Source organism: Salvelinus alpinus, chromosome 13 (assembly GCF_045679555.1).
Source record: "Salvelinus alpinus chromosome 13, SLU_Salpinus.1, whole genome shotgun sequence".
In the NCBI taxonomy this organism is placed as follows: Eukaryota; Metazoa; Chordata; class Actinopteri; order Salmoniformes; family Salmonidae; genus Salvelinus; species Salvelinus alpinus.
In genome coordinates this window covers 38,157,701-38,170,963 of record NC_092098.1, presented here as the reverse complement: position 1 = coordinate 38,170,963, position 13,263 = coordinate 38,157,701, and the positions used below count along the sequence as shown (strand labels likewise).

The following is a 13,263-nucleotide window of genomic DNA, read 5'->3' as shown; positions in this document are numbered from 1 at the left end:
CTCTTACTGTACGCCAGGATAGTGTTTAATAGTGCCTCACCAAAACCTTTTGGTAACGAAAAATGAAAACAAGCTTTCTTATTGGTCGGATTTAGGTAAGTCCCTCCCTGTTTCGGGCTATTTGCTTCCTATTGGATGTGACCCAGTTTTGTCATTCATTCACAATATTCTAGAGAATCACATGGCAATGCTTGAGGCTAGACCAATTGTTGCTCTAGCTTGCTACATTTGCAAGCAACAACACGTTGGATGTTATTGACTTCTGATTTATTAATGACATAAGCATGACATAATGTTGTCATACCATGTAATATGGGTTTTACTTATACGGTCATTACACTGTTATTAGGCATTATGTGGTCAAGCTAAATTCACCTGTCAAGATGGAAGAAGCCAATGCTGTATGGCAAAGTATTAAAATGGATGGATGGGTAGATTGTTCTATAGCCTACAGAAACAGACAGATCGTGCTTTTCCATATATGGTCGTTATTTTCCACCACCCTGTCCCCTATCCTCCTCTCAGTCCTCATCCTTCTTCCCCCCACCCCCTCTCCCATTTCATCATCGTCCTCTGTGAATGTTGAGAAGGTCTTGTCCTCTGCTGTTTGACGTCTCTCTCAACCACTGCTCTCAACAAGCATGAGACACTTCGTGACGTCTACAGAGTCTGAGGGGGCGTGTGCACATTGTAGTAAAACGAAAGTGCACACCGACTCGATTATTCTTCAACCCACACTTAGAGAGGTGGAATCACATAAAACCGAATCGGTCTCAGTCAGCAGGCAGTGAGTGATATTCCAGATTGAGTTGCGGGTCTGTTATTCTCGTAAGCAAGGTCTGCTATATTGTTGTTGTTTTTACTGCAAATCGCAACTATTTATCACCAGAGCCTGTTTTATGTCTAATTACGTGTTTCAAGGGATTCGAATTGAACACTTTGTCATCTCAATCAGAATTTGTTTTTTAATTAGGGGGGAGATGAACAACGTCACGCAGGACTACTGTTTCAGTCGCAGTAAACAACTTTTAACCATCGCCACCGCAAATTGATTATAGGCCTGTAGTCTGCTATTACACCGCCGCTACACCGCCATCATGCCTAGTCTGCGACAGTCTTACACCGTGACGGTGCCGGAGGAGTCGCCGGCAACCGCTTTCCCGTTCCTAAAGACGGACCTGCGCAGGAAGAGTCCTCCAATGTCGCGGTCAATGTTGATGTCCACATTTGTGGGTCTGCTTATCAATCAAGCCAAGGTGAGTGCGCCTATTCGGTCTGCAAGCAAAGGGATATTCAGGTAGTCTATGCACTACATATGTGGAGTGCCCGTACCGTAAATTGTATGGGCACGCCACATCGATCACACTGTCAGTCGATTTTGTCAATTATGGGCCGATTTGATATTGACAATAACATGGATAGATTTGTTTTAGTTACAGGAGACATTCCCATCCAAAAAATAAGCCCAGTAAAGGATAATGTTGGCAGCTAAACGTACTTACATAATAACATAATAATGCCACTTATAATCTGTGAGCAACAGATTAAATGTGTTATGAAATTGCTTTTAGAGATTGAGGATTTTTAAACTGTTCATTCCATGTTGGAACTTGGAATCTTTTCGGCTCCGTGGCTTTAATAGTTATTGATTTTCCAAAGCTAAAGTAAAGTAATTTTAAGTGACGCACCTCTAGGTTGAATAGGCAGGCCTACAAATTATTTCGACATCTGTGATAATAGAATATAATTACAATATGTGTGGTGGAATGATGTAACCATACTCAGGCCAATTTAGGCTCAGGTGATTTATGTTGTTGCTTTGTTTACAAAGGTGGATGTAAATAGGGTATGACGGTATAGGAATCGTTTCAATCCAATAGGAAAAGTTTTCACATTGTGTTCAAGGCATCCAGCATTGAAAACCGCGGAGCGCTCAAGCCAGCTGCCTGCTTGTCACGGTACTCGTACTGTAACCTCGCGCAGTTGATTTGGTTACGTAATCCGGCTTTCAACAGTTTTGCTATGAGCGTTCTCTACCCTGAGGAGTGTGTGCACTGCTGGCCATAATGCATATCATTTAGGCATACCTCCTTCCGTTCCAGCTGTTCTTTTCTGGCCCTGAATGTAGGCTACGCTTTACAGTACAGGACATTTGTGAGGATACTGATTCATATGTGCCTTTACCTCCAATGTGACATGCAGACTATCGTCTACTGTAGAGAGAATAATTAGGCCTAAAGAAAAAACATAATCTGATGTAGCGCTGCCTATTTAAACAACACTGAAATCCTTCTTGAAAAAATATATATTTTTAAATATATCTAGGCCTAAATGTAAATGTATTATAAATGTAAAGGCCTGTATAATATGCCACAACATAAACAGGCAGGAGAGCAACATCAGCGGCCGCATTTATCAAGCGTCTGAGAGTAAAATTGCTGATTTAGGATCAGTTTTGACTTTAAGATCATAATGAATAAGATTACATGGGCCTGATCCTAGATCTACTGTGAGACGTTTTAAGAATATGGGCCCAGGAATCCTTACATGAACCCTGAGTAAATGACAGGATGACCTCTAGTGGACAAACCAAAGGCTCACGGTGCTTTATAGCTGCCTGTCTAGCATTCCTTCTATCAGGCAAGTTCTCAACACAAAACCTCACAATGAAACACCAAACAAACCACCATTCATAATCATTGCCCTCAGTGACGGCTTGTCCTTGAAAGTATACACTTGATAAAGAGCAGTGTTTTACATCACAGTGTTCCCTGGTTGATAGAGGAAAGCCCTGTCAGCACTTGTGGGCGAAGATAGCCTGATTTGTCGATTGTTGCATAACCGCAACACACATTAAGAACACTGTTAGCACTAACAATTAGGGCGTGACATTGTGTAATGACGTTTGAGCGAACACCAAGATAAGGAATATCAGCCTTTATCTCCAGGAAAGTCTCACCTTATCTGATGTACAGTACGCTGTGGGTGATAGGGCACATGGATTCTCAGAATGGGCTGAGGGCCTAATATATGGATGTCCTTTACGGGGAGAGCAGAATGTTCCATTGAATAACGGTAACACAACATTATCACCGCTTCAACAACATCAATGGTTGTAATACATTATCACTGCTTTATCCACCACAGTTTTGGTCTCATTGGTATGAGCTGTACAGTCAGCCTACAGTGTGTCTGCTGGGTGGTGCTACAGTATGAAGCGAGGTGTGTTTGCATGTGTGTCCCAGTCACAAGTTGTTTGGCTGTGACCAGTCCTGCACAGTAAGGCTGGAACACAATGTTCTCCCTACTCTCATACTTTCAATCTGTGCCAACCAATGGAATGACTTCCTCCCCAATGTAATGACTTCCTCCATTGGCCGTCAGCCAATCAGGGCCCTTATTGTTGGACCCACCTCCATGTCCCGAGTGAGCCACATGCCGACAGAGCCCATTCTCCACAGGCCTCTCCTCAGTAATCACTGTACTAGTGTCCCAGTGTCCTGGCTCCGGTGCTATTTGTACCCAGGTTGTGAGGAACTGGCCTGTGCATGCTGCTCAAGCCATATGCTCTGTTTCAGCGCTAACAATGCAGTGTGGACCCAGACACACCCTCTGATTGGCCATGTGCAGCAGCGCAGTCTCTACTCAGTACTCACACTCCAGCTCAATGAGAGCTTGACCTCTAGAGACAAGGCCTACACTGTGCTGACAATGGAAAGTGAACTATGAGAATTATGAGGCATTTGGTACCTGTCTGGTTGTGAGAAGTGGCATTGTGGTGCTATGTACTGTACAGTATGTGGAGTGGTTTGGTCTGGGACGGAATAGTCACTGACTCATGTTTCAGACTGCATTCACAGTGTGCATGTCTATGGCATGTGTGGACGTTTGTTTTAGGCCTGTATGTGCCTGACAATTTTTTTGTGCTTGCTTGACTATCTGTGTGTGTGTGTGTGTGTGTGTGTGTGTGTGTGTGTGTGTGTGTGTGTGTGTGTGTGTGTGTGTGTGTGTGTGTGTGTGTGTGTGTGTGTGTGTGTGTGTGTGTGTGTACCTGCTTTTAGGCCTGTGTGTGCTTGACTATTGTGTGTGTGTTTGTACCTGCATGTACATGTGATACCACCCCAGTCCCGTCAGCTGTGGCGTCAGGTGGGTGCTGCCGTATACCAGTTTAGGTGTTTCATTCATCAGCAGATGTACAGTACCGATGCGTGGCTTCCCTCCCCACATGTTACACTTTCACCAAACCCCCACCCTAACCTGGACTAGCCTACATAGAACACTAGATGAATGTGTAATATTAATATGTAACTTCCAAGACTTTCCGTTCCCCAGAAATGTCCCTGTACAGCAACGTGTATTACAGGGACACTGTATAGAGTAGGTTACATGTAGCAGTAAGCTTGGAAAAGCAGTATTATCCATTAAACCTGCTTAACCCTGCACTGGTTTAAACCAGTATTCAGAGAATACTAAATTAACACATTATCCCTTTAACTTTGCAAAATATATGTATTTGGCCTCAGTATAGGCCATAAATGAAAAATGTATGTTCGCGTGACTTAAACTTTGATATATAATGCATCCGACACATCTTAACCAGCCTGTTTAGTTGCCTAATTAGAGTAAACTAATTTTGTATTGGAATTTGCATAGACTTAAAAAAAATAAAAATAAAGTTTTTTTTAAATGATACATGAATTTATGTTATGACTGCTTAATTTACTTATAATGGAAGATAGGCTTAGTTAAATGAGGACTGATATAAAATATTAAGAAAATATGATACATTTGTGTGTCAAAATTATGTTTTAGAGGTCACCAACAAATTGTGGTAAATGAGGTTCGGTTTTGCTCACATTCACTTCCTTGAATGTGTGTTGGAAAAAATATGGGAGTCCGATAATGAAAACCATATGATTTTACTAAATGGCATTTGTTGAGATGATAAAATATGACAAACAATACCATGGTATTACCATAGTATTGCTATTAGTATCTGTCCTGAACAACAATAGCAATATGGAAGAGATCAGGATATAATTGATCTTTGCCCTGGTGCTAATGCAGGCCTGATAAGTCAGGTTTTGTTCTTTCAGTTCTTGAGCCACAGATGGTGGTTATTTGTGTTTTGGTCATGACAAGCAGCCTCCCTCACCCAACGTCTCACAACGTCACAAAGCACAACCACTCATGACGTAGCTACCACGTGTGGCGTACTCTGACCTCAAGGCAACGATACACTCTGACCATCAAAAACCCTTCAGACAAGGTCACACCACTCCAGTGAACATCCAACCATAGCCACGGGAAGTAGGGGTGCTGAGGGTGCTGCAGCACCCCCTGAAAAATCTGGGATAAAAATTAAAAATTAATGAAAAAATGTATTTGAAAAAAAATGCAGTCTGTAGCACGGCAATTTTTTTTGTTTGTTGTTGAACATTTACCAGTCCTGTATTAGCGGACCGATATAGCCATCTGTAGCACAGGCAATACAATGGTATGTGTTTGGTCCTGTGTCCCTTTAAGTTGCCATGTATCAGGGACTGAGTGAAGAGGGATTTCTGCCTTGCTCTAACCTGTGTCTCCCTGTCTTTGTCTCAACAGAACTCCAAGAGTCCTCAAGGCCTAGTGGGACTGAGAAACCTCGGCAACACAGTGAGTAAACCATTACATCCGCCACTAACACAAGTCTGTTTTTACACTGTGCTTATGTCTGGTTAGTAGCAGATCTGATGTCCACTCTTTGGAATATCTATCCCTGTCACTGAAAAGTGTGCACTTCTAGTCTAATAAATATTCCCTCCTTTTTCTCTCTCTCTGTCTCCCCCTTGTCTCACCCACTATTTTCTGGTGTAGTGTTTCATGAACTCGATCCTGCAGTGTCTGAGCAACACTCCTGACCTGAGGGACTACTGTCTGAGGAACACACACCGCACCGAACTCAACAACAACTGCAGAGCCAAGGCTGCTCTCATGGAGGGTAAGACACACTACTGCTCCAACTGGTTGCACTTTACTTAAGCCTGCAGGTATAATGCATGATTAGAATGACATTAGAAGGATCTTACCAGCTGACCAATTCTGGAAAATTTGACAGTGGACCAGTGCTGAAAAAAAGAAAAGGACAAAATGGTGTAAAAAAAGCACTAATCATGTTTATGCAACATAATAATCAACTAAGAATATTTACAGAACCACCTACGGGTCACTATAATACTGACCTCTAATTTGTAACAACCTGTATGCTTAAAACGTACACAAATTGTGTCTTAAGTTGATTTGAAACATATAGGTGAACAGTAACATATATGGTGAACAGTAACAGTAGTTCTGTCTACTACCTGATTGATATTCTTCACATGGCTCCTCTCCCCTGCAATGTGACCTCTGCTTAACAGTACAATGACTAAAAGTGGTCTCATTTTCTTTCCTCTCTCTCTCTCTCTCTCTCTCTCTGTCTCTGCCACGCTCTGTCTCTATCTCTCTCTCTCTCTCTCTCTCTCTCTCTCTCTCTCTCTCTCTCTCTCTCTCTCTCTCTCTCTCTCTCTCTCTCTCTCTCTCTCTCTCTCTCTCTCTCTCTCTCTCTCTCTCGCTCTCTCTCTATCCCTCTGTCTTTCCCTAACAGAGTTTGCCAAACTCACTCAGACCCTATGGACGTCAGTCAGCAGCGAGGCCATCAGTCCCTCAGACTTCAAGACCCAGATCCAGAGATACGCGCCCAAATTTGTGGGATACAAGTAAGTCTATTCAGAAAAGGGCTGTGGTCTGATCTAGTAATTCTATTTCTATGGTCATAAGTGTGCTGGGAGAACGCGAGTTCATTTAATGTGAACTTTCTTAACAATTAAAAATGTCATCGTACTTTCCCACCCCTCTCTCTCGCTCTCTCTCTCCATAAGGCAGTAATGTAGACACATCTTTTATATTAATTTCTCATTTTGTGGCTGTGGTTGAAATAATGAGCTTTTGAAAGTAAACAGCTCTCTCTCGCTCTCTCTCCCCCATCTCTCTCTCTCTCTCTCTCTCTCTCTCTCTCTCTCTCTCTCTCTCTCTCTCTCTCTCTCTCTCTCTCTCTCTCTCTCTCTCTCTCTCTCTCTCTCTCTCTCTCTCTCTCTCTCTCTCTCTCTCTCTCTCTCTCTCTCTCTCTCTCTCTCTCTCTCTCTCTCTCTCTCTCTCTCCTCCAGTCAGCAGGATGCTCAGGAGTTCCTGCATTTCCTATTGGACGGCCTCCACAACGAGGTCAACAGGGTCACAGTGCGGCCCAGGCTCCCGTCCGAGGACATTGACCACTTGCCGTAAGTCTCACCTCCCGTAGCACCAACCCAGGAGCATGTTAATTAGTTTGAATCGTTTTGAAACAGAAAACGACAATTAGCATTTCTTAGTCTGTTTTCTTCTGCTTCGTGCCTCATGAACATCAAATCAAATCAAATTTATTTATATAGCCCTTCTTACATCAGCTGATATCTCAAAGTGCTGTACAGAAACCCAGCCTAAAACCCCAAGCAGCAAGCAATGCAGGTGTAGAAGCTGTGCCGGGTGGAGATTATAACAGAACCTGGCCAAGATGTTCAAATGTTCATAAATTACCAGCATGGTCAAATAATAATAATCACAGTAGTTGTCGAGGGTGCAGCAAGTCAGCACCTCAGGAGTAAATGTCAGTTGGCTTTTCATAGCCGATCATTAAGAGTATCTCTACCGCTCCTGCAGTCTCTAGAGAGTTGAAAACAGCAGGTTTGGGACAGGTAGCACGTCCGGTGAACAGGTCAGGGTTCCATAGCCGCAGGCAGAACAGTTGAAACTGGAGCAGCAGAACGGCCAGGTGGACTGGAGACAGCAAGGAGTCATCATACCAGGTAGTCCTGAGGCATGGTCCTAGGGCTCAGGTCCTCCGAGAGAGAGAAAGAAAGAGAGAAAGAGAGAATTAGAGAGAGCATACTTAAATTCACACAGGACACCGGATAAGACAGGAGAAGTACTCCAGATATAACAAACTGACCCTAGCCCCCCGACACAAACTACTGCAGCATAAATACTGGAGGCTGAGACAGGAGGGGTCAGGAGACACTGTAGCCCCATCCGATGATACCCCCAGACAGGGCCAAACAGGAAGGATATAACCCCACCCACTTTGCCAAAGCACAGCCCCCACACCACTAGAGGGATATCTTAAACCACCAACTTACCATCCTGAGACAAGGCCGAGTATGGCCCACAAAGATCTCCGCCAAGGCACAACCCAAGGGGGCGCGCCAACCCAGACAGGAAGATCACGTCAGTGACTCAACCCACTCAAGTGACGCTCCCCTCCTAGTGACGGCATGAAAGAGCACCAGTAAGCCAGTGACTCAGCCCCTGTAATAGGGTTAGAGGCAGAGAATCCCAGTGGAGAGAGGGGAACCGGCCAGGCAGAGACAGCAAGGGCGGTTCGTTGCTCCAGAGCCTTTCCGTTCACCTTCACACTCCTGGGCCAGACTACACTCAATCATATGACCCACTGAAGAGACGAGTCTTCAGTAAAGACTTAAAGGTTGAGACCGAGTCTGCGTCTCTCACATGGGTAGGCAGACCATTCCATAAAAATGGAGATCTATAGGAGAAAGCCCTGCCTCCAGCTGTTTGCTTAGAAATTCTAGGGACAATTAGGAGGCCTGCGTCTTGTGACCGTAGCGTACGTGTAGGTATGTACGGCAGGACCAAATCGGAAAGATAGGTAGGAGCAGGCCCATGACCTTGACATGTTCTCCTAGGATTAGACATGCCTAGACATGCCTCATGATATTCAGGCTGTTAACTGCCTTTGTAATGAGTCATGTTTTATAGTTGTTGTTTTTTAACCAAAACTGGGTACCTCAGATTACAGTCCCCTGGGATCTGTATTAGAGAGGAGTCTGTCTGTTCTAGAGGAGCTTGTTTGAATGTAAACTGATGTGGGATCTGTGTTTGTCTCCTCCACAGTGACAATGAGAAAGGGAAGAGAATGTGGAACAAATACCTAGAGAGAGAGGACAGCAAAGTGGTCGGTAAGTGTCTGAGTGACTGAGAACAAGTGTGTATATTACAAGTGTGATTTTCATTGTGTGTAATAGTGTATCTGTTTCTCTGTATAGATCTGTTTGTGGGCCAGCTGAAGAGCTCTCTGACCTGCAGTGAGTGTGGTTACTGCTCCACTGTGTTCGATCCATTCTGGGACTTGTCACTACCCATCGCTAAGGTCAGTGTACGCACTCACACTCACATGCAGGCACACACACACAGTGAAAAAGCTGTGTCTAACTGAGGGTGTTTGTGTCCACAGAAAGGTTCAGGGGAGGTGAGTCTGACAGACTGCATGCGACTCTTCACTAAAGAAGACGTACTGGATGGAGATGAGAAACCGGTAAGGGACTATTGCTATTGGTGTGTGTCTGTCTGTTATTTGAGTATTTGGTATTAAAAATACTTTTCCTGTGTATTTGAGTATTTTCAAATGCACAGCCCAACAAGTAATTTTATTTGAGTATTTGAATGGTTATTTTTTTTTACCAAATAGTCGACCAAATTGTATTTAAGAGAATTTTCAATTACTATTTTCAAATAACTGGTTTAAACTCATGGGAGTGTATTTGAGTCTGTGTATTTTAATGTTTCAAATTCTTCAAATTCAAATTTCCAAATACATTAACATTTTCAACTACTTTCTGAATACTTACTTTGAATGTATTTGAAAGTAATTGAGATATTGGAAATAGTATTTGAACCCAGGTATGTTATGTGTGTTTGTGTGTGTGTCAGTGTGTGTTTCCAGATGTAATGACTAACCCCTCTCTCTCTCCTCCTCCAGACATGCTACAGGTGTAAAACCAGGCGGAAATGTACTAAGAAGTTCACCATTCAGAAGTTCCCTCAAATCCTTGTGCTTCGTATCCTTTCCATTACTTCATATTAGTGTCCCCATCATTGGTTCCCCCAACAATTAAGTTACTTCCAATCTAGTAGTAATAAGTGTAGTAGTAATAGTTTTAGTAGTAGTAATAGTTTTAGTAATAGTAATAGTTGTTGTAGTATAACTTTCTAGTAGTAGAAGAGTAGCAATAACACTATAACCAGATACATAGCTAGAATGAATTGTCATTTTCAAGGAACTTTGGAGCCAAAGTTGTTGAAATTTTATATATTTCAAAAGGTGTATTAAAAGTTTATGGTTCTGGCTTCTGGGGTTAACCTATGTAGCCAGCTGCCCTATGAAAGCCAGGTAGAGAATTGCATTATAGCAATGCTACAACGCTATCAATATATATCAATATCTAGCTATACTACTATGCTATCAATAGCCATTTATGCCATTATGCTTTCAATAGCTCTATGCTTCAGCTGTCCATGTGCTTGTCCTTGACCGAGCCCCTGTCCCAGACCTCAAGCGCTTCTCAGAGAACCGTGTTCGAACTAGTAAGCTCTCCACCTACGTCAACTTCCCCCTCAAAGAGCTGGACATGAGAGAATTTTGCTCTGAGAACAGCAGTAAGTAGTACACTCACACACTCAACAAACAAGCACTCTGTCTCCTGCTACTTTGATATTGTATTGGTTTTCTTTTTAGAAATGCTTTCAGGGCCATTTCTAAAGAGTCTTGTACAGATAAGATGTTTATTGACTGGCCTGATATAAGTACTGACTGGATCATCTGGCTTCATTGAACTCAGAACACACACACACACTACCGCCCAGTTGAACTGACTTGCTTTGTGGGCTCCTGCTACATGTCATGGACATATGGGCTACATAAATATGGATGACATATGCAATGAGCCTATTAGGCCTGTGCCTGGGTCTGATGGTTGATGTTTGAGCCTTGCTCTGTGGACTGCATACAGTATACTATATGTTTATACAGTAGCCCAGACTTGCTTTGTGTACAGTCAAGATAACCCATCCTCTTTATAAATCAGGCTTAAAACAGACATTGTTTTTCAATTATGTTAGGGGACTGTTGAAACTGAATGCATTAGTGATGTCAATGACATAACACTCATCTTTGTCTCTCTATCTCTCTCTCTGTGTGTAGTGAATACAGTGTATAATCTCTATGCCGTGTCCAACCACTCTGGGAACACGCTGGGTGGCCACTACACAGCCTACTGCAGGAACCCAGCCCTTGGGGAGTGGTACAGCTACAATGACTCCAGGTATGTAATGATACCATGATGTCATATACATATACACTGAGTATACAAAACATTACGAACACTTTCCTGATATTGAGTTGGACCCCCTTTTGCCCTCAGAACAGCCTCAATACACAAGGTGTCAAAAGCATTTTACAGGGATGCTGGCCCATGTTGACTCCACTGCTTCCCACAGTTGTGTCAAGTTGGCTGGATGTCCTTTGGGTGATGGACCATTCTTGATACACAAGGGGAAACTGTTGAGCATGAAATACCCAGCAGCATTGCAGTTCTTGACACACAAACCAGTGTGCCTGGCCCCTACTACCATACCCCATTCAAAGGCACTTAAATCTTTTGTCTTGCCCATTCACCCTCTGAATAGCACAAATACACAATCCATGTCTCAATTGTCTCAAGGCTTAAAAATCCTTCTTTAACTTGTCTCCTCCCCTTTATCTACACTGATTTGAAGTGGATTTAACAGGTGACATGAATAAGGGATCATAGCTTTCACCTGGATTCACCTGGTCATGGAAAGAGCAGGTGTTCCTAATGTTTTGTACACTCAGTGATTAGTTCTATATATGTGGGTTTGTCTGTATGTCTATAACAATGCTCTGATTAACACACATTTCTTCTCTGTGTCCTTACAGGGTGAGCCCCATGTCATCCAGCCAGGTCCGCAGCAGTGATGCCTACGTGCTCTTCTATGAGCTGGCCTCCTCCTCTCATTCACGCCTGTGAAGCTACATGTCATGGACATATGGGCTACATAAAGCCTGGCAGCCTGGTCATATGGATGACATATGCAATGAGCCTATTAGGCCTGTGCCTGGGTCTGATGGTTGATGTTTGAGCCTTGCTCTGTGGACTGCATACAGTATACTCTATGTTTATACAGGAGCCCTTGGCACTATGGATTTAGCTTCAGCACATAGGCTGCACTGTACTGCCAGGATACAGAGATTGAGTTGTGGTTCAACCATCTTCCGGGGACATTGGGAAGAGCATTGGGACAATGGGAAGGCCCTTCCCAGCTAAAAACATGTCCTCTAAATATTATTGAAAGTCCCGGGGACGTGTGTGCGTGTGTGCGGTCACCATGCAGACGGCGAAGATGCCTCTCTGTGCACTACAACGAGGACTGTATGACCCCACGCCGGAGTTGTCATTCGTTTCAAGGTCACCACTGAGACATGAAAGACTTTATCACTCCGACCTTCCGTTCTGTAAATGATTCTATTTAAATTAGATGTCATCATATCTGTGACTTTAGAGATGGGATGACTCTCTAGCACCATCTGTTGGTGTGCTGTGGTTGTAGGTTTTGCACAACCTCATCTTCCTCCCTTTCAATAGGACTGTGTGTGTGTGTGTGTGCGTGCTGTGTGTGCATGTGTGAAAGAGAGAGACAGAGAGAGCGGTCCCTCTCCAACTTCAAACTAGTGGTGGAGATATCATGCCATTGAAAAACGAGATTGAGAGAAACTACATCTCTAGCTATGTTTTTTATGACTAAACGCGTACTTTTGTATTTATAAAACAACAAGGTGAATGTAACTACTGTTGTTCTAATTATTAAAATATCACTATTTTTCAAGTTTCAAGTATTATTGTCATGTGCACAAATATTGTGAAATGCCTTCCTTGTAAGCTTGTAAGTAGAACAAAAAGACATGAGAAATAGAAACAAGAAGAACACCAGAAAGTAAGTAAGTTACATACAGGGTCAGTTCTCGGGTCAGTGACATTTTTACAATGTGCAGGGATGTGCAGGGATAATGGACTAATTGGGGTAGACATGCATAAGAGTAAGGTAACTAGGAATCAGGATATATGATAAACAGTGGCAGCAGTGTAAATTATGATTGCATGTGCATGTATGTTATGTATGTATGAGTAAATTGTGTGTGTGTGTGTGTGTGTGTGTGTGTGTGTGTGTGTGTGTGTGTGTGTGTGTGTGTGTGTGTGTGTGTGTGTGTGTGTGTGTGTGTGTGTGTGTGTGTGTGTGTGTGTAGAATCCTGTGAGTGTGCATTGAGTCAGTGAAAAAATAAAAGGGTCAATGCAGATAGTCTGATAGTTAAAAAATTAAGAACACCTTCCTAATATTGT

At 43.1% G+C, this 13,263-nt stretch overlaps 1 protein-coding gene across 1 annotated transcript; it reads left to right on the top strand.

Annotated features, from left to right (window-relative positions):
- The first annotated feature begins 744 nt into the window (after window positions 1-744).
- LOC139537634 (ubiquitin carboxyl-terminal hydrolase 2-like) lies at window positions 745-12,750 on the top strand. Its single transcript, XM_071339175.1, has 12 exons — window positions 745-1,256; window positions 5,605-5,655; window positions 5,857-5,980; window positions 6,626-6,737; window positions 7,185-7,295; window positions 8,962-9,026; window positions 9,114-9,217; window positions 9,302-9,382; window positions 9,827-9,905; window positions 10,396-10,503; window positions 11,048-11,168; window positions 11,804-12,750. The coding sequence occupies exons 1-12, from the start codon at window positions 1,098-1,100 to the stop codon at window positions 11,892-11,894; spliced, it is 1,206 nt and encodes a 401-aa protein (XP_071195276.1). The 5' UTR covers window positions 745-1,097; the 3' UTR covers window positions 11,895-12,750.
- Window positions 12,751-13,263: the final 513 nt, after the last annotated feature.